General features: G+C 38.6%; 3 protein-coding genes across 3 annotated transcripts; 2 read left to right on the forward strand and 1 right to left on the reverse strand.

Moving 5' to 3' along the window:
- Positions 1-604: 604 nt before the first annotated feature.
- On the forward strand, positions 605-2,634 carry LOC116215104 (B3 domain-containing protein Os03g0212300-like). The gene is made up of 5 exons (XM_031550681.1): positions 605-670; positions 922-996; positions 1,425-1,785; positions 1,873-1,979; positions 2,200-2,634. Exons 2-5 carry the CDS (start codon positions 931-933, stop codon positions 2,452-2,454), a joined length of 789 nt encoding a protein of 262 aa, XP_031406541.1. The 5' UTR covers positions 605-670; positions 922-930; the 3' UTR covers positions 2,455-2,634.
- A 5,427-nt stretch (positions 2,635-8,061) lies between these two features.
- Positions 8,062-8,370, forward strand: LOC116214497. Its single transcript, XM_031549897.1, has one exon. The coding sequence runs from the start codon at positions 8,062-8,064 to the stop codon at positions 8,368-8,370; it is 309 nt and encodes a 102-aa protein (XP_031405757.1).
- Positions 8,371-9,051: 681 nt separating this feature from the next.
- LOC116214025 (pentatricopeptide repeat-containing protein At2g35130) lies at positions 9,052-12,229 on the reverse strand. Its single transcript, XM_031549238.1, has 3 exons — positions 12,107-12,229; positions 10,700-11,966; positions 9,052-10,498 (listed from the first exon to the last, which is right to left on the reverse strand). Exons 2-3 carry the CDS (start codon positions 11,816-11,818, stop codon positions 9,431-9,433), a joined length of 2,187 nt encoding a protein of 728 aa, XP_031405098.1. The 5' UTR covers positions 11,819-11,966; positions 12,107-12,229; the 3' UTR covers positions 9,052-9,430.
- Positions 12,230-22,526: the final 10,297 nt, after the last annotated feature.

Below are 22,526 nucleotides of genomic sequence, written 5' to 3' on the forward strand. Positions count from 1 at the left end.
CCAGTCTCGATTCTCTCGAGTTCTTCAAATTGTTCATGGACTCGAAGAGAAACGCATCGCAAAGCCTCCCAACCCAGATTATCTTTCTCGCGCTTTCATGTGATCATGATGCTACTGACTGACGTGATAATGGCTTTCATTGTTTTTTGTAGCATATAGAGTAGATGACTGTTTATGGGACCATGTCGATTGTTCAAGCTCACACATCGCCTATTTTTTTGTTATGAATTTGCAGTACATCCGATATATGTTTTGGATGTGTTCTTACCCGTGCAATTAGAACCCTGCAAATTTCCTCGGTTCAGCCCCCTTTAAGGGTCATTCGTGTTCAGAGGAAACTCATGAATCTTGATGTGATTAATTGTAACTAGAACTAGTCATGATCAATCAACGTTCCGCTTCACGTTAGTCTTTGTTTTTTCATTTCCTTATTATGAGCAGTTGTCCAACTAGTGAACATTAACTTGATCAAGTAATCTTAATTAAAAACTCACAAAGATGAAGCATAACCAATTAAATCATTGCAGCTGCAGTTTATGAATTTCGTGCTAATGCTAAGCAAGAACCTGAAAGTTTTGAGTGCCAAAACTCACATGAAAAACCAAGAACAGAAAAGAGGACAAGGACAGAGGACAACCCTCTCCCTCTCTTCAAGCTTTTTGACCAAACGGTTGGAAATATCTCTGCAGCTCTGCCCTTTATTTGATATGAACTGAGAGTGGAACAGCTCTTACTATCTCCATAACCTCTGTGCTTCTTCTTCTTCTTCTTCTTCCTCCTCCGAGCGTTGGCCGTTATCTTCATTTCTTGGCGATGTTTCAATGCTCATATACTTTTGATTTACATAGCGAATGTGTGTGTAACAGTGGTTTGTTTCTTTTCATCTGACCAGGCCTTTCCTTCTTTGCTGGGAAAATGCAGGGACCGACAATGTCCACCTCAAAAAAGCCAACCTTTTTCAAGATTTTCCTTCCCGAACAAAGTGCCCGTCGAATGGTAAGAAAGGTCCTCTCCGGTCTCATGTTCTGTGGCTTGATGTTGGTGATTGTATGTTTAAGTAAAAGTCATGGTCATCCTTTTTATCGAAACTAAAAACAAAAATGGGCATGTGTAGCTTTTTTGTCCGTGCTTTCTCGTAAAACAGAATATTTAGGACGTAGAAAAATTAAATTATGAGTTATCGTTACAGTTGTAGTAGGTGCTCTCTCGGTGATTCCGCAAAGATCAGACATTTCTTCAGAAAATTAAAATGGCGTGCTTTTTCAAAATGGCTTACAGACATTCGATGCAGAATAAGTTTGTCTTGCCTCTTGACTGCAGATGCTCGTCCCCAATTTATTTGTTGTTGATCGTGCCGAGTTGTGTGGAAGATTGATTTTTCCTACCCAGCTTGTAAAATCTTATACTTTATCCAATAACTGCAGAGAATCCCTCCCGCATACCGGAAGCATATGAAAGGGAAGAGCTCAGGATATTTTTACCTGAAGGGACCCAGTGGCTACTATTGGCCGGTGAAGCTTATCGAGGAAAGCAGCAACTTATTCCTCACCAGAGGGTGGCCTGCATTTGTGAAAGACCACGACATACATCACGGGCACTTCCTCTTATTCAAGTTCGATGGGGAGACAACTTTGAAGGTTAAGGTCTTCAGCCATACTGCATGCGAGGATAAGGCTGCTTTCAGTGCCAAACCTTCTGGAGGTGATGGTAATAACAACCCGCCCAACCCCGTGAAAGCACTCGTCGCAAAAGTGAAAAAGGAGGAGGATGCTTGGGACAGACTGGGTGATTACTATCATTCATGTCTGAAACTTTCGATCAAACAAAATTCTTTCTTTGCCGAGGCTAAGGTTAGTTCTTTCATATGTACAGTGAAAGCTATGGTGCAAGCAGGGGCTCCATCTACTGCTACTAATCCACATTTCGCACTACAACTCAAAGCCTACAGCGTTCAAGACCGGGGCAGAGGAAAGACTCTCGTAAGTTTGTTTTCAATGCCCCGAATTGCTAAGATCGTATATACATATAATGGTCCTGCTCGGGTTTGCAATTCTATTACTGCTGCTGCCACTGCTTCTTATCTGTAATGGTACTTTAGCCAAACCGAAGAACAGACCTGAAGAACACATCATCATTAATGAGTTAAGTTGGATTTCCTGGATTCTATTCCTTTCAGTTATGAATTGTTTTTTGTCATAGGTGATTCCGAGTTCATTCGCCAAAATCCATTTCGTGAAGCCGAAGACGCCTATTGTTCTTCAATGGGAGGACAAGGAATGGCCTGCTACTGTGAACAAGTCGCTTGAGCGCTCTTACCTACGTGGGGGATGGGGGAATTTCTTGAAGGAGAGCAAAGTCCAGGAAGGGGACACTTGCAAGTTCGAGCTGCTGGAACCATCTGTCTTGCGCGTGCATATCTTGAAACTTATAGAGGAAGAGTATCCTGATCAGTGACTAGTCTGAACTTAGATGTTGTTAACCTTAAAAGACCTGATACTAATCTTTTAGCCGTACTGTCGCCAGTATTGTTGTAATGCCTGATCTTTTAGTATTCAAACTAGGTTCCCTCGAATTCCGATGGTATGATCTTATCTTTGCGTAACGTATCAATGAATGGATGATAGATTTTCATGATGCCTGATGAAGAACCAAGCTGGTACTTCGGTGATTGATGTTGAGCACCCACAAGCCGGTGAGGTTTTAGAGCAATTTCTTAACGTGATTTTCAACTTTTGTTTTGAGACGAACTGCTTCTATATATAAAGTTAGCATGTAGGCATATGGAAAACTCTTCTGAAGCCGATTACCCTTCCGCACGCAGATAAATGGGAACGTATACAAGTATATATCTTGATTTTTCATCTCACAGAAGTCTTTGCACAAATGAGATATCCCGATCCCTGCCACCACAATTTGTAAAGATTCATTTGTTGATGAATTTCCAAATAATTTTTTCAATCGAAATTTCAATTTGCTAATGTTGGTAACGAAATGGTATGTGTTCTCAGATGTGCTTGATTTTGCATCAGTATAGTTTCAGATGAGCTCGTCGTTGAAAGCAGTCGGTTTTAACAAGACAAAGCGCCGATAACACAATCGAGAAAGTTCATCATGGTTAAGTGAGCAGAGCATATTAAGGGGACGAGCTGATGATATAATTTATCAAAACAATGCGAGAAATTGTTTGAATGTTCACATTTATTGGTAGATCGAAGATGAAGTTCTAATGACCAGTAAACCCCTTTAAGCAATAGCTCTGGCTAGCAAGCAATATACCTCTCGGCCTGCAATGGTCCAACGAGCAATTCACAGAGCAGAGGGGAGTGCAATCTCAGAGTGATGATTGCCTCTGGTTATATAGCTCACTCTCTCCCTCTCTGTCTTTCTAACGGAATGCGCTGATCCCAAGCATGGATCGGCTAAACTAGCAGAAAGGCCCCTCAACTATCGATAAGGCCGCTCAACTTAGCTTTGTTACAACTTTCCCCTTTTTTCCCTAACTTCCGGTTCATTACCCCATCACCAGATTAAACAGATCTTTTGTACTCTCGATTCGATCATCTTACATCACTTAATTACCCCCAATGTTTTACAAAAATTAGATGTACTGCCCCTCCATCCACTTTCCCACGCATCTTGAAGAACCAACCTGGTACCACTCCATCTTGAATATGATATATATAAATTTCCATGCTCGAGTTTCATGCTGCCAGTGCCACGTGAACAACCAACCTGGTATTTCGGTGATTGATGTTGAGCATCGACCAAGAAGCGACGTTTTACAGCATATTCATATTCTGGTTTTCAACTTTCTCCTTGAGACAAACTGCTTTGATAGAGTTATCAAATAGGCCTACTGGGCAAGTTCGAGCTAGTGGACCAATTCATCTTGCGTCTGCATATCTCAAAGCGCCTCAAGGAAGAGTAGCCTCATTAGCGCCGAGTCTGAACTTTGATGTCTTATTACCCCAAAAAGAAAGTCTATACTGATCTTTGAAGCCGTACCAGTACCAGTATGTTATCGTAATCACTGATCTTACAGCATTCAAACTAAGTTATTCCAAATTCCGATGGTGTGATTTTATCTTAGCATAAAACATAGATTAATGGGTGATCAACTTTCATGCTTTCTGGTGAAAAGCCAACCCGGCACTTCGGTGATTGATGTTGAGCAACAATCACAAAAGTATGAAATCTTGATCATATACAGGAAAGCAATCCATAACATAAGATTAAAAACATATTAATGCAGCGAAAACTTTCTCCCTTGGTTTGTGTGGAACATGATAGCCAAAAAGACATCTGATACCACAGCTCATGACTAAAACCTACCGTTTCAGGAAAGGTACACGTACATACATGTATCTTACCATTTACATCACGTAATTACCCCTGGTGTTTAGCAAAATTCATATGTACTGCCATTCCTCATCTGCTTTTCGACATTTTTACGCTCTCCGTCAAGTGAGCCAAGCAATTATCTTGCTTCAGCCGCTCTTCACCAGTCATTTATGATCAGAGGAAGCTCTTAATGTGACTAATTGTTAAAACTGCATCCCGTTTTAATTTATGTAGTTCGATCAGTTGTTGAACTCATGAACATTCACATATTCTCTACCCATGTTTCAAAATAGAGTTTCCTCATTGTTGTCTTGCATTTTGTTGCCCTTCTACGCTGCTCGACTTTGCAACTCATAATCTCATCCATAACTACACATGCCTAGACCGTATTACAAACGAAAGAATTTGACAATGTAGATAATAAAATTCATCTTTAAGTACACAGAGACTGACATCAGCTCGTCTTTGTTAATTCCTAAACCATATTTGATCTTGAGTTGAAGAAAGTATTAAAGGCCCAAAACCCACATGAGAAATTCCAAGAACTACCCACTCTCTTTGCAGGGTGACAGACAGGACAAGTACAGAGTACACTAGACAGGACAGCCCTCCCTCTCTCTCTCTCTCTCTCTCTCTCTCTCTCTCTCTCTCTCTCTCTCTCTCTCTCTCTCTCTCTGTGTCTCAGTCTTCCTTCCTTCCAGCTTTTTAGACCAAACGGTTAAGAACATCTTTGCATGCATCTCTGCCCTTTTCATGTGAGAGTAGAGAGAGGGGAGAAGAGAACGAATCTTCTTTTTCCTGATATGGAAAGATATGCTGCCAAATAATTGCCTCTGAGCCTGAGCCTGAGCCTGAGCCTGAGTGGAGTTATACACCCTCTACACTATTTATCTCCATATCCTTTGTTGCTCTTCTTCTTCTTCTTCTGGGTGTCTTCATTCCTTGGTAATGCTTAAATGCTAATAAGCTTCTAATGTACATAAGAGAAATGTGTACGAAACTAAGATGTGTATTGTTCTTTTTTTGTCTGACCAATGTCTTTCCTTCTCTGCAGGGAAAGCAGTGCGGCGATGTCGAGTTCAAAAAAGCATATCTTTTTCAAGATTTTCTTTCCCGAACGAAGCGCCCATCGAATGGTAGTAAATCTAAATAAAAGTAGTCCTCCCTCGTCTCATGTTCCATGGTTTGATGTTGTTGACTTGAGTGTGTTGTTTATTCTTTCTTGTAAAAACAGAATAATATGAGCATAGGACACAGAGAAAGAAACGACACTACTATGAGTTCTTGTTATGGTAGTGTTCAATATTATCTCGGTGACTTCGTGAAGATTAGAGCAAGCTCAGAAATTTCTGTTGAAAATTGAATGGGGATTAAGGTTAAGGTCAGAAATCAACCTAGGCGTTTGCCGTTGATTTATATGTTCTTCACGCCGAGTAGTGGAAGACTCATATGCTGATAACTTATTTTTCGACTCACTTGTTCCTTCCCAAGATTCATTTGTTCGGAAAAGCAAACCTTTTTCAAAGATTTTCCTTCCCAAACAAAGCGCCTGTCGAATGGTGATAAATCTAAAAGTAGTCCTCTCTCGTCATATGTTCTATGGCTTGATGTTGTTGGTGATTGGATCTTTCCTATATAATGTCATCTGTTTTTTGAACTGAACCCAAACATGGGCATATAGTGTGTTGTCATGTAAAACAGAATAACATGAGCTTAATTAGGACACAGAGAGAGAAATCACACCATTATGAGTTCTTGTTATGGTAGTGTTTGATATTATCTCGGTGATTTCGTAAAGATTAGAGCAAGCTTGGAAATTTCTGCTGAAAATTATAAGGGAACGATGTTTAAGGTCAAGCCCAGAAATCACAGTAGGTGTTTGATACCGATTTATATGCTCACCACACCAAGTAGTGGAAGATTCATTTGTCGATAACTATATTCTTCAACTGTAAACTCGCTCGTTCCTTCCCAGCTCTTAATATCTTATACTTTATGACTCCAATAACTGCAGAAATTCCCTCCCGCATTTCGGAAGCATATGAAAGGGAACAAGTCGGGAGCTGTTTACCTTAGGGGCCCCAGCGGCAACTATTGGTGGGTGAAGCTTATTGAGGAGAGCGGCAATTTATACCTCGCACGTGGGTGGCCCGAATTCATCAAGGACCACAGCATCGGACTCGGGCACGTCCTCGTATTCAAGTTTGATGGGGGACACAACGTTTAAGGTTAAGGTCTTTGGCACCACCTCATGTGAGGATAAGGCTGCTTTCATTGCCAAACCTTCCTGAGGTGAAGGTGATAACCCGCACAAACCCTGTAAAGAGCTTGTCACAAAGGCGAAAGAGGAGGATGCTTCTTGGGACAGAGCAGGTGATTATTAGCAATTTCGTTTAAAACTTTCGATGAAATAATTCTCTTTCTTCGCTGAGGTTAAGCTTCTTGCTTTGATGTGTTCGGAGAAAGGTTTGCTGCAAGAAGGGCGGCCCATCTGTGATTAGCCAGACCAAAGAATAGAACTGAGAAGCACATCTTCATTGATGAATCAAGTTGGATTCCAGGATTCTCTTCCTTGAGTTATGACCTTTTTTTGGGTAGGACATTCCGGGTTCATTCTTCAGAATCCATCTGTTCCATTTCGGGAAGCAGAAGACGCCTTCAATGGGAGGACAAGGAGTTGCCTGCAACTGTGACCCACTTCTATGACCGCTCTTATATATATGGGGGGGGGGGGGGGGGGGGGGGGGGGGGGCGGGCGCGGGGGATGGCAGGATTTTGTGAAGGAGAGCAAAGTCCAGGCAGGGGACACATGCAAGTTCGAGCTGGTGGATATTTTCATGCTGCACCTGCATATCTCGAAGCATGTAAAGAAGGAGTAGCCTAATCTTCCTCAAGTCTTGAAGTCTGACCTTAGATGTTATCAACCCCACTAAAATACCCGACACTGATCTTTTAAGCTTTACTTGGTACGGTATTGTTGTAATGACTGATCTGCGGCCTCCGCCCCCGAGTCGACCTCTAGATCCCAGTCGACTCAGGGGCTAGGACCACCAATTGGCGATCCCGACCCCACCCTTGATGTTTATGGCGTCCTTTGTGGGTGTTGGCAACCTCGGTAGTTGGGTCGAGATTGCCGACTGGAGGCCCAAGCCCCTTCCCCTTTTTTCCCCCGAATTTTAGGATTAAATTGTAAAAAAAGTTGAAAGTTTGAGGGTAATAATGAAAATAAAAAGTTTGAGAACCAAAAGTGATGAAAAATTAATGGCGAGGTCCATTATGTCTCACGAAATGAACCACGTGATGTTATTTGTCCCTAGAAAAATCACAGGATACAATTTGTTCCAAACTCAAACCACAAGGGGGCTTTTTGTACTTTTTTTTTCTTTTTTTTGTGTAAACTCTGATATCCGAAAACCCAATGAAATGCAATTAATTCAATCAAACGAGGTCGGCCTACTTAAGAGTAAAGCTCTACTAGCTTGAATTTTCTCAATTCACAATACTCGAACCCGAAATCTTGCTTAAGAAAACGAGTGCCTCGAATTTCATGTACTTTCAGTAGCCCTAAACCTAACTAACTTATAAATATGGAATATCTTCCCCTCTCTCTCTCTCCCCAAATACTAACTGCTCAGAGCCTTCGAACTAATCCCGAGCCGAGAAGCTCAGGCGAATAGGCTTCAATCAATCCGTTTCTTCTTCAATAGGGAAAGGATGAAGATGGGCAGATTCACGGAGCTGCTCAACAAGTACCGCGAGGCTACCCTGGGAATCCACTGCTCTGTCTCCGGCACCTCCATCACTGGCCTCTACACCGCCATCAAGAACTATGCCATGGCAGAGCAGGAGGCAGGCACGAAGTGGAATCGTACTACGGAGCTGGCTGCCTCCACGGGCAGAGCCCTGACACGGGCAGTGCTGTGTAATAAGGGGCTGTTTCCAGTGAGGGTCCCGATCATGATGGCGTCGGCGCCTCGGGTGGCGAGGTTCCTGGCTAGGAGGCGGATTATCAAGGACAGTGGACGATGAGTCCTCTCTTCTATGTACAGTTCCATCGATTGCTCTTTGGTTGACTCCACGGGTTTCTCATTTATTTTCAGTGGATTTGATCTGCTCAATGATCTCTTAGAATGACGATCCAATGATCCTGTGCGTCAATATGAAGACATGACCGAAATGACCCTGCCATTGCCCTCCGCAACAATATACAAAGAATAACTCTTTGTTGATGAATTCATTCTTTAAAATTATTTCCTCAGTAGGAACTTTCACTAGTTTCTTTTGTGTTGCCATGCGGACAATTTGGTCATCATAACGTTGTATGTGTACTCAAATGTCCTTGATTTTGCACAAGGATCGATCTCATTTCATATGATCTCGTCATTCAAACAGTCGGTTCAAAACAAAGACGGTACCAATACCACATTCGAGAAAATTCATCCAGTTTAAGCGAGCAGAGCATTTTACGAGGGCGACCGAGATGATATATTTTTTCAGAGCATTTCCAAAAAAAAAAAAATTATTTTTCACCACTGCCCATCTCCCCTTTTTCTCAGATAGAAGATTTCATTTACTTTCCGCCCGAACAGATTTGTAGACTGAAGTTTTACGGTGGAATGAAGGAGAAAGAGAAGGAACTGCCCCGATTTAACTTCCAAAACTCTTCACAGTTCACGTCTTCTCGATCTTATACAATTTGAGAGCAATCCATGACAGCAGATGGAGCAAATAACGCATATGCAGCAAAAACTGTCTCCCTGGTTTGTGTGAACACGATAGTAAAACAAAACGACCTCTGATACCAAAGCGCACATGACATGCCATTTCAGAAAGGCAAAGGAAGAAAGAAGCAAAGGATTTCAACGGCTAAACAAGATTGTCCTATTAGCTCAGCTGACTACCTATCTGTTGTCTTATTCGCCAGTTCATGGCAGATCAACAAAGAACAAGGTATAAATACAGCAACTAAATCTCTGCAAGAACTTGCCATATATAACGACGCTCAGAAGTAGAATAAATGCATCTAACCTCTTTGTTCGGCATTCCCTCTGGATCTCTCAAAGCTGAACTGTCAAGTGAAATTCAAAGTCTATCTTCCTGATGGTGACGGCCTCTTCCCCTTAAAGGCCGCACTCTGAGACCCCTCCAAGGCGACCTTAAGCGGCTCTGACGGAGTGAAGCCCTGAGCTGCCATTAGTCCATTGACCCTTTGAGCGTCCTTATAGAATCCTCCCTTAATAAGCCCGTTTATAATTCTTTCAAAGTCCTCATGGCCCAGCTCCTCCTTCTTTGCCTCCAAAACTCCCAGAGCCTGAAGAGCCTTCCTCTCCAGACCGGCCCTCGAGTACATGTCGCAGAGACTTACATGGATCTTCGAAGGAGGAGCTTCGCCCAGTTCAGCTATCTTACCCAACGCTTGCTCTGCCTCATCGATCAGCTGAAGCTTACCTAACCAGTCCACCAGGACAGTATAGGTACTCACCCCAGGCTCGAACCCGTGTTCCTTCTGAAGCACGAGCAAGAGATTCAGGGCCTTGTCCAAGAGATTCTTCTTCTGGTAGGCTGCGATCATGCTGGCAACGCTGCGATCATTAGGCTGGTACCCAATTTTGATCATGTAGTCAAAGTTGCTTCTGGCCTGATCTGGATCCCCAGCCTTCCCATAAGCTTCCACTAGCAATGTACATGACTCGGAACTTGGTTGAAACCCAGCAAACTGCATTGTAGTCGCAATTCTTCCCGCCCCACCAACATCACCTTGTTGAGCAAAAGATTGAAGAAGTGCCATGTAGATCTCCTCAGTGGGCTTGAGGTCTCTTGCTTCCATCTCCCTCATCAGCATCTCAGCCGACTTGGACTGGCCTGCCTTCACATAGGCCATGATCATTGCGTTGTAGGCCTTTATATTATGCCGGAACCCCTGGGCTCGCAAGGTGTCAAACGCCTCTTTGGCTCGGTCAAGATTGCCCACCTTGCAATACATGTGGACCACAATGGTGGAAATTAAGATGTCAGGTGAGACACCGTCCTCATGCATCTTCTTCAGCAGCCGCTCGGCGTCTTCTAGACAGTTCTCTGTGGCATAGGCATCAATAAGCTTTGAGTAATCACGGATGTCTGTTTGGAAAGACTCTTCACTCAACAGCAATTCTGCAACCTAAAGAACAGAGATCGCAATTTACTATATCAATATTGAAATTTGAAACCATCAGATGAGCAACCAATAAAACAAACAACACAACGAGGTTTATCTGCAGTTTTAGGCATATTTACTATTTTAGCTACATCATATCTAGGAGAAGTGAAATTCAATAACAAGAGCAATTTGGTCAGTAGCAACAGAATGAGATGTGTATACCTTGTAGTGCAAGCGAATACTTTTTTCTTTCAGAATATCGAGCAAATTCATCCAATCAACTCTGCTAGGTTTCAGGAGCTCTTTCCATTCGGCCAACAAGGGCGAAGGGTCATCCTCCTCTTTCATTGACAAAATCCTGTCAGTAGCTAGCTTACATTTACCGGTAATCGGCTTAGGTTCTTGAGGCCAAGTTATCTCATTGGCCTCATGGATCTTATCAGCCAATTCAGCCCACCTTGAATCCGAGAGATCAAGCCCGTAAATCTTGTACTTGAACTTCCCTCGTCTCTTCGGAAGAGAAAGAACATTACGTTTCTCCTCCATTGGCCCACCTTCAACACCTTCAGCCTCTTCTTGAGCCCCATATGCTTTTGCTTCTTCCCCTCCCTCTTCTTCTTCTTCTTCTCTTGCCTCTGCATTTTCCCTCATCACCTCCAACCTCTCATAAAAGTCGCTCTCTTCCATCTTCTCACTTGCCCACTTAAACCTAAGCTCCCTCAGCATGTCCCCACGAATCCCGACCTCTCCAGCAAATCTACACATATCCTTCACTTCCTCCTCCTGCAGAAACCTCTTCAGTTTCTCCTTCTTTCTCTCTTTCTCCATATCCCCCAATACCTTACTGCTCACCTCCCACACCATCCTCCATAAATCCTCACTGAAATCAGCCGAAGGAACTGAAGGAGCAGCACCCAGAAGCATCTTGTCGATCCCATCCTTCTTTATCTCATCGACCACCTTCTCCGCAATGACCAAGAGCATCGCGTCGATGGTCGACTTGTCGCTATCAGGGTAGGCTTGTTTGAGCTTGTCACGCATTATCCACACGAAACGGGACAAAAACTCGTTCATAGTCCCGTCCTCATCATCGTCCTCCGTCTCGCTTTCCCCAACCTCCTGGGCCGAGTGAAAGCAACGAATGAACGCAATATCGGATCTCTGGAACCGCCATTTTCGTACCATATAATTACACGGAGCATTCAACGCACGGGACGGTGGTGCAATCGGGGCAAGTGATGAGAAATTCCTCTCAGAATAGGAACATTGAGATAGCAATCTTCCATTGAGCCTAGACAAGCAGGTCACTGTTCTTCTTGAAACTAACCGCTGCAAATTCATACTGATCCACCCCCAGAAGTAACGGAAATGCCGCGGCAACAGAAGCGAAACCCGACAACAATTGAGACCAAGGAGATCAAATTCTGCTCCTTGAAAAATTGAAAAGCCTCAGAGCAGCAGGATGAATCAAGGCAGCAAGTCAAAAGCTCTGTCGCAAATCAAGAAATCATAACCCAGTGAGAAGCAGAAGGAAAACAGAGCAAACACGGAAAACCATCCAATGGTGATCCCATTCGAACTTCCGGAGAGACAGAGCATGACGGAGGAGCTTAAAGCAGCGGCTTTTACCTGAAAGAACGGTTTTCCGGCGAGCGGGGCCGTGAACAGAGGGAGTGGAAGCTCGAGAAGAAATGTTGCAGCTATGGAGCTAGGGCTTTTCCCTGGGGTTTTTCCCCAAAAAAAAAAAAAAAAAAAAAAAAGAAGCCTCTCTCATGACGTCCGGTTTGTATTCTGACCGGAACCGAACCGGATCATCAATGAAACGGACCGTTTCCTATTCGTTTTCCTTCTTGATCCTAATATTTTCTTTTCTTTTGCCGTCAAAATTCTCCATTTATTTCAAGCACTGTGCAATGGAAAGTTCTAAAATGCAATCAGTTTATGTGGAGGCATTATACATGGCACATGCAAATGAATTACTTAAAACGGTTGTAAAGTATTTCACTATTACGTAAACTAGATGAAAGGCCCGTGCCTATGTATGAGCTATTAAATTAGTAAAATCGATCACTATTATTAGGAACATGAGATATACAACATGATTATAATAATTTATATGAGGAATCCGCCTAATACATAGTCTAACATATAAAATTTATTGTTTATTTAGTAACTAATTAATTGAAAATCATATATAAATTTTAAACCGTATCATCACCTGTACATAATAACACAATAGTATCAACAAACTTATTCGTATTCCAAAATGTTTCCTCGATCATACAACTACTGTATATTCACATTAGAAAATTACTTGGAATCAATAACAACGCCAATAATCACTTTACATTCATCAAAATATAACAAACTCAAAAAACAAAGATTTATCAATAGAAAATGAAGAAGTTTACAATGCGTTTGTTTTCGGAGTTAAAGTCACGAATTTGTGATTGTGATTGTGATTGTAGAAGAAGACAAAAATATATGGGTCCACCAGTTTGACTTTTGAAATATGAAATAAATGGAAGGTATAGATAATTAATTATAATGGGATTGTATTTTAATAATATATGGGGCCCGCCAATTTGAATTTTGAAATGTGTATTTTGTTGTGTAGTGTTTTGAGTTAAAGTTAAAGTTAAAATCTTAAATCACGACTTTGAAAACAAACGGAGCGTTATAGTCTTAAACTAACAAAATCATGAGAACAAATCTTGACCTCATCATCTTACAATTATGCAGAATCCACTACCAACACGTCCTCTTTGTCTTTTGGTAGAAAAGTCGAGGCAATCTAACAGTAATAGGTCCCCAATTATGAAAATTTAAAGAGAAAATCTTTCTTCATCAAAGTAAGAGAGATAAACGTCCACTATATATGAGATTTTCATACGTCTTTCCGTTGAAGACTTTTGGATTTTAAAGATTATAAACTTCTAGACTTTCATATGAGTTAGGAGATTTTATGATTTTGTCAATTAGTCACATTTTGACTTTTGTAAGTTAAGAGACTTTTGAAATTTCATGAATGATGTGGCACCATAATATTATATTATTTATCGAAATTTCATAGGTTGAGACTTGAAGAGCCACTCAATTAGAGCTTAGGCTCGTCCTACGTAGCATCTTCCTAAGGTTTGTCCCAGCTTTTAATAATGTATATAGATATAGATTATACGTATTTCGAGTAAGTTATACATAATTTATAAAATTAATTGGAATAAAATACTCAGACTCCTACTAAATTACTTGAAATTGAAAGAGATTATACAAAATGCGAAGCGTCATTACTTACCTTATTAGAGAATTGCAAGGGAATTTTATTGAAATTTTTAGTAAAACACTCGATTGTACAATATTATCTTCTTCTTTTTTGGTGATTGTACCATAGGATTCCTCTTATCAAGTACATTAAAAATGTCTACGGGTTCGTTTGATTTTGAAGTAGGACTTTACTCAATCCCTCTCCACCTATGTAGGACAAAATCGGTAATAGTAAATGAGAGAATTTATTATTAAAATAATAGTTGTAATAATAATTAGAAAAAATAGATGTGAGAGTTTATTATTAAATGTGAGAAAATGACAAAATTTTATTTGTGTTTATATATATAAATGTAAAAGTATATTATTAAATAATTAATTTTAATAATGATTTGAGATAAAAGATAAAATAATAAAATAGTAATTATATTTTTGAATTAAGGAAGAAATTGAAGGGAAGTAGAGTATGATTTTATTCCAAAAGCAAAGGCAACCAACACATTTCGATTTATGACACTTTTGGACTCTTCCTCTAGTTAGAAGAAAAGACAAAAGAATTGACAAGGATTAGGGCTTATGGCCCACAACGGGCTTCTGAAGAAATTCTTCGCCAGCGAAACTCATCATCATGGAGTCTCCACGTCACAATGTATTCACCTCTAAATCTTGATTTTTATTCATCTGAAACCCGAGTAGGTATCGTATTGAGATGGGGGCATGATAACCTTGGTTTTGTGTTTATCCTTGCTAGAGCCCGTTATAGTGCCACATCGTGCAAGTTAGGCTCAAATCATGTGACCTTGTGAGCATCTTCTTACTAGAAGAAAAGACAAAAGAATTGACAAGGATTAGGGCTTTGCATTTCTCCTTCATGCATCATATCCTCCTTGCAGGTCGGATTGTTTAGGTCGGGTCCCGATTAACCCGAATTTAATTAGAAAAAAAACAAAAACAAAAACAAAAACAAAGCAAAATAGAAGAAAAGGCAGACTCAGTCCTGGGAGGTAAGCACCAATCTGAGGTAGGCGTCGACATGCCTCATTCAAAACATTGTGTGCTTTGCATGTTCCAATATCCACACATAGTAGCACACACTGCTCACCAAATTCAAAACGTCAACCATGCAGCCAAACTTCAATTTAAACAACTACAGCATATTATGCTCACAGTGTATTACATTTGCTTCAGTTTCTCAAAAGTCAAACTCTAGAGACAAGAAACAAAGGGAAAAAGAAGAAAATAAGGAACCTTCTTCGCCCTATTTTATTATTTTTTTTAATTAAAATTCGGGTCAATTCGGTTTCCCCCACACACATCGAGTTTGTCGGGTCGGTTCAGTGGCTGACCCGAGAGCCATTAAGGGGGTTCAAACTGCCCGAAATTGAAAATGGATTTTCAGTGTTTGGGTTCTCGAGGTCGGATTATGTCGGGTTGGTTGGCTTTGACTTGCACCCCTAGAATTTACAATTTCTTGATTGACAAATAAGAACATGCGACACAGCAGTACATCATCTTTCTCGATTTATATTAATTTTTATAAATATATTATAGTAAGGTATTATCACACCAAGTCTTCTAACAAATTGAATGGTTCATGTCTCTCTCTTTTTTTTTTTTTTCGATTACAACAGAGGTTAATATCCTAGTAAAAGAAAAGGAAAGGAAAAGGGCTAAATAATATATAGAAGTAGGCCCATACCAAGCCCCACTTACAAGAAAAAAAGTCAAAAGCCCAATGCAACAATACTAAAAGGAATTGGTTGGACTTCTTTCTGGTGGGCCCATTTTGAAATGTTATGAACTGCTATTTGCAAAAATCTCCCTTAACTATCGATATTTTGAAGCTTCGCCTCTTGAATTGGTTGCACGAACGAGATGATTAATGTTGTTCGACCGAAACAGGAAGTACAAGACACCGTGGCATGGGGTCATATGCATTATGGGCAGGATGCACGACTGATTGCAACAAAATAGAAGAAGAAAGGTTCACGACGGTTTAGCTTATTTGGTTAAGTTTGATGGACCAGCACTATCGCAACACTCTACTAGTGCAACGCTAAAGAATGTTAAAGAAGATTGCGTTGGTGTTGCACATTATGATTCACGAAGGACCAAATTGGTTAAATTGTTTGATGACATGATTTAACTTGTCATAATACATAGTATAATTCTGCTTTTTCTTTATATAATCAACTTGATGGAAAAAAAAGAAAGTATATCCTCTCATATCATATTTTACATATATATGTATATACATATATATATATATATATATATATATATAGATAAGCTATTGATGGACTATATCCTTTTGTCTCCAAGATAAGTATCCAATATGCTGAGGGAGCATAAAGCATTTGACAAGATTGTGAAATTCCCTATTGGCTGGTCATCGTGCCACATCCATCGACTCCTTATCTTTTGGAACATTCCATCATGACATTGTTTGCTAGTATATGCCTTTTGCTTTATTTTGATGTAGATATATACACCGAAGATCTTTCTTGCTACATACTCATTGAAGGTCAGTCTTATCATGTATATCTCGTAAAATTATTCTACTAAGATGAGCAGTCATGAAAGATAGATTTATCTTTGCATATTACTATTTATTTCATTAATCATATATCGTAGAAAAACTACAGATGCAATCAGGTGTATGAAAGATTTTCGAGTGTGTTCTCTTTATTCCAAGGTTCCATTTTCTAAAATGTGGTGCGGTGGATCTTAAAATCAATTGCTTTGGACACTAATTGGTGGACTATGTAAGGATATTTTGGTTGCACTCCTCCAACCTCTGACGAGTCACATTAGACGCACAATCATAGATTCTTTGTCTCCCCCCTCTCACCCATTTCTGTCTTTCAAACCAAAAAGGCCGTTTCGCGTAGGCATTTGAATTCCCTGGTTCGTTTATCATTCATGAAAATGAGCTTCTTGTCCGGATCATCGTCTATTTCTATTTGGACGAGCGAATAACTCCCCAAAAGGGAAAGGGCCCAACTCGGTAAACCGAATGGAGATGGAGACGACTTGATGAGGTGATAAGGATTCTAATCAATTTCAAAGATTTAGCAATGGTGGTGTCCAAAGATCAGATCTATCAAATATGCAGATTCCTAGACCATTTTGCACTTCATATATGCCTGACCTAATATATGAATATTATCATCTCTTATCTCCTCTTGATCCTCCTCTTCTCCAGTCTCACTGCATGTTGGGAGGTATATTCGAAACAAGTCATCAAGAGGGCCCACAAGCAAAATGCTCCTTGTCGTCCCAGCTTAAAAAACATTCGATCAAAATTGACTTTTAAACATGAAAAGATGGTGTACCGCAATAGCGCATGCTCGTATAGTAATTAAAAGGTTCACAATTCGATACATAGTAAAACTATCTGTCTCCATTTATTAATTATTAGAATTTACCTCTTTCTTCTTCTTTTTCCTTCCTTAAAGGAAACCGAAAAACTTTAATAAAATATAATCAATTATTTAAATAGTATGGACTAGTAGTAATTGGTTACCCATTCTTAAACACTACACGAATATTGTCTTATAGAGATGAAATTTTAAAACGGAATGGAGTTGTCTCTATTTTGAGACGGAAATTTTGAAAATGAGACGCAAAATTTCGTCTATCACCCAATAGACAGTAAAAAAGACATAAATCTTCATCTCATTATATGAGGCGGATTTGGAGACGAAAGATATTGTCTCTTAATATGGAGATGATGCTTTTTGCCTCAAAATTCGTCTCTACTATAGAGACAGAATTTTAAGACAAAACGAGTCTGTCTCAATTTTGAGATGAAAATTTTAAATTGAGATGGAAAATTCTATCTATCATCGAAGAGACATAAAATAAGATATAGAACTTCGTTTTTTTTTAGACGGATTAGGAGTCAGAATATTTCGTCTCTTAATAATGACACGGAAATATTTGTCTCAAATTCCCGTTTATATCCACATGAGACGAAAATTTCTATCTCAAATCTCCATCTCTATGGATCCAGATACTTTTTATAAATTCGAATATTTATTTCTTCTTTTTTCTCTTTTTTTCATTTTGAATATTCTTTTTCACCTTCCGTAAAACCCAAAAGTCCTCTAGGTTTTCACACTTCGAAAATTAAATAATTTGATCACTCATAAATTAAATGCATCAAATAAGTTATTAATTGCTCATATTAGTTCTGATGTTGAGTGTAAATGAGATCACAAATAGCTCGGTATAATAATATAATTATAAAGAAAGTCAATATAAAAGTTTCAAAAATTATTAAAATAATAGAGATGAATATTGATTGTACATAAAATTTTTGTAGATAAAATAATAAATAAATTACATACAAAGATTAATAGTGTTAGTAAAAAATGTACAAATTACAATAAGAGTGTAGGTATTTAACAAATAAGTAATAGAAAAGTAAATATTAGTTTTAAAATGAAAATTTGTATATATATATAATAATAATAATAATAAATATAATGAAATATTAAAAGGTAACAATAAATGAGAGTAACCTATGTGGTAATATGCATGCACGCCAAGGTGAAAACCTTGGTTCGAGTCTCTACGAGTGTAAAACTCAAACAATTAAAGAGACAGAGGTGCATTGCACCCTTTGTATAGGAGATTGGCGTACAAAAGCTCGTGCTTCCTCCAGGCTTGGCCGAACTAATAATTTGTTTTTCTTTTTACAATTTTGGGGATTTAGGTCTCGAGGATTGAGACAGAGAGAAAGGCGGAATTTTGCTTCCTCCGTCTCTCTTTCTGTCTCTAAGGTAGAGACAGCAAATTGCGTCTCCCTTTCTGTCTCAATTAGTGAGACAGAAATTGAGATAGCTTTTTCCATTTATAAAGTTAAAACGAATTTTTCTGTCTCAAATTTCTGTCTTATTATTTTAAGACAATGCTTTTTGATACGGACCCGTTGAGATGGACTTTTCTGTTTCTATGTCATGTAGTGCTGGAGTTTTTCATCTCAGTTATTGTCCCTATAAGGTAGAATTCGTGTAGTGAAAAGCTCTATTTCACCATTTAAAGATATATGAATTAGGATGGACCAAGAGAGGACTCGCTCCAAAACTAAAAATAAATTAACGTATTGTTCTTTGAATTTAGATAAAATTACTTATACTCACTTTCGTGAATCAAAATTTATATATTCCTATTAGCCGATTCAAGTACTCTAAAGGGACTGAAAAATCCCACTGCCAAAATCAATTACAAAATGGAACTCGCCCTAGTATTTCATAAAAAAAAAAATCAATAACACAGTCATGGGTCAAGTACTTATTAAAAGGATCTGCTGTCATGATTTCAGAGATTGTACTTGGAAGAAATGACACTGCAATTTTTGTAAATTTTGCACTTGGTCTATAAGCGGACTGGTCATGTCCAACATAACAAGTTTAATTTAATCTTATGGATCTTGGTATCCAACCGTATTGTATGTATGCTTAAATTTCTCTTATTACTTTTGGCCGGTAAGATGAAAGTAAAAAGTGAAAGTGAAAGTGAAACACAGTGACATGGGACATTGAAACACATGTTTGACTCTGCATAGTTCAGTCAGACTGTCCGACTCTGTCGACGAAATTAACGTTTTAGTTTTGCAAGAAACCCCCTCCTTTTGGCTGTATTTGCTTAATAGTCCAAAATAAAAAAATAAAAAAAATAGTAGCAAACAAAACAAAAATTGTACGAGTTCCAAACCCTGAAGAATTCAATTTCTTCGTGATGGCAACAGCTAAGCTAAGCCCAAATTCACAGTATTCCAACTTCCGTTGGCTGCAAACTGCAACAAACAACAAAAGACTTTTCATCATACTCCTTTTCAAAACTTTAATTTGATTCTTAAAAACGAGAAATGAACTATTTGTCACGATAAAAAGCACACGACGTGATTTATTTTACATTTTGAACTTAACAGTCACTGGGGGAAAAAAACGCAAGGATGTGTGTGATTATGACATGCATAGGCTAACTCGCTACCTGGCTAGCTCCCTCTATCTCATGCACGGTAATTTAAGCGCTTTTAAAATATGCAATAATCTCTTTTGATCCGTCCATACTTCAAACACCCCCCTTTATCGAGAGAGAGAGAGAGAGAGAGAGAGAGAGAGAGAGAGAGCAATCGAGAACACAGTGAAATCACCAGTGCTCTCAATACTCACATAAAATGTTTTATGTGAATCGCATATATATTTTCTTGTTGACAAATTATAGAATGACCCTAATGATCAATTTTTACAAGACAGACCTATGATCTTACTCGAGGGATAGGAAAAGATAAATAAAAGATTACGGGAAGTTTGACTAACAAAAATCGGGTTTAAAACTTAGGAGTTCTATACACCGTTTTCTCATTATTAATTATTAGAAACATGAAGAACTAAGGGTGTTCGGTTCCGGATACCTTATTTTTTTCACGATACTCGAACCCTATCCTATAAGGAACATGTTTTAAGATTTTGGAATCGGATCCTATCATGTTGAGTCATGGAACTGGAACCTACTTGGAACCTGTATTATCCCTCAGGATTCGAATACCATGTTGAAACCTTTAAATTTTTTCGTCTTGCTAAATAAAACCGAAAATGTCTCATCCATGATCAGTAATTACGCATAACAGAATGTCGACATAAATTTATATTAAATTCACAATGCATTTACAATAAATGGTAATATGTATCATCAATCCATCCACAAAACTAAACATCTGTAATACGATTAGGCCTCATCGAGGATACACCTATCATCGTCAAACCAAAGTTGTTGATGATAAAGAATGCGAAGCTTCCGTAGAGAGAGACAGAGAGGGGAATATGGTAAAATAAAAGGGAGAAATATATCTGAATATAATTATGAAAATTATTATCTGGCAGGTACTGATTCCGATTCTGGGTACCCCATATGTAGAAATCAAAATCAGATTTGTTTTCACCGGTTCCTAATTTTAATACCCGGACCCTATCATATTTTCAATACGAGCTACCCGGACCCTACCCTAAGTTCCGATCGATTCCGGGTATATCCGGTATCAGTGCACACCCCTATCAATAACAGTAATGAGAGTGAAGAGAGTTAAATTTTACAGAGCCCATGATGACAGGTCATTAATGATCGGTTAAAAGTGGAAAAAAAAAATGAAACGCCAAGGAACAGAAATAAGAGATTGAATAATGAAGAGAGTTTAATGCATGGGAAGCCACAGAGTCCCTGGCCATGGGTGACAACTGTTTCAGGAGAATCTATGACATAAAGACAATAGCGTAGGAATCTGAAATCTCTGGTGTTCAGTGATTGGGGAATCTTAATTGATGTGGGTGGATGGATTGGGTGTATGTGCTAACAAAAGGTAGCTGTTTGGTCACTCAAAAGAGAAGCAAATTTCAAGAATATCTAAACTAGTTGATCCCAAGCATTGCTCGATAATTTTTCATCTTTATTTACAAAATATATAGATAATCAATACATATCACTTACAGATAAATATTAATATATAAAACAAGCAATCACATAAGTAAAATTATGATCACAATAAATAAACAGGCACTCTAGATATTTAAAGCGAACAATATGCTTACAGAGAGATTGTAACCTTGTAATATATATAAGTGCTTAGGAAAAAAGCATGGAAAGTAGAAAGACGATAAATAAAATGAATTTTATTTGGTATTTATAGAGAATTTAGCATAATGAACTTCAAGGATATCACGTATTTCGATGAATTATTTCTGATTGTTAATGAAATTTTTATTTTTTTAAAAATAATTTATTATATATAATTACATGCAAATAATTTAGAGAAATTTTTAACATTCTTTGAGTATAACACTAATAAAATATAGTGTAAGTTCATTTAATTTAAAATGAAATGTCAATTAATGTGAAGCTGAAAGTTATCAAATTGAGTGATTCGAGCAATCGAAAATATCTTTCCAGAAGTTGAAGGTTCTCAAATGGAGCTCCCACGATTCTACGCTTCCGCTTTTATATATTACATGTAGATTCCCCTTTATATTATACATAGATTCCCTTTCTGTGATGAAAGCAAATTTTCAAAAATCTTATCTAAATTCCCTTTCTATGATGACCTCTTAAGCACCAAAACCTATTATATGACGTTAATATTATCGGGGGGAATAATTTTGATCAACTTTCGCAAATTGCACTTGTATTGTGCCCAAAATTGTTGTTCGATTCCAGGGCCCATGCATTTTCGACAAATCCATTCAAAATGATGCAAGAAATCCTTTGACGATCTTACTTTCACAAGCATCAATAGAATTTTTTTGATAGTGTCAATAGAATCGCATAAATATATAGGTGGACTTACTAGGACATGGGTTATGGATCATGATTTCTATAATGGAATAATTGAATAAGCTATCTCTTGCCATTTCATTTCGTAAGAAATTACCATTTAAGATTTTTTGGCAGAAGAATACACCACGTACAAAAGTTGTTTTTTCTTTTAATAACCAACGTGAGTCGATTCAAGTGATTCAGTACATGTTTATTTTAAATAAAGTCTTGAACTCAAGTCTTGTGAACAAAGAAAATCCACACTAATAGAGTTTTACTCTTTAGTGTACCTAGCTTGAATTGATTAGTCTGGGCCTTTTGAATTTTCATATTAGGATGCAACCGGAAAATTTCTTTTAATGCGAGGGAAGTTGTAGGTTTAGGGACTTGCAGTGCTGGATAATATTTGACGACCTATTAGTATATCGAGCTTCTACATTTATACCTGTATAGTAAGTCGCAAACCTCA

Source organism: Punica granatum, chromosome 7 (genome assembly GCF_007655135.1).
Source record: "Punica granatum isolate Tunisia-2019 chromosome 7, ASM765513v2, whole genome shotgun sequence".
Classification (NCBI taxonomy): Eukaryota; Viridiplantae; Streptophyta; class Magnoliopsida; order Myrtales; family Lythraceae; genus Punica; species Punica granatum.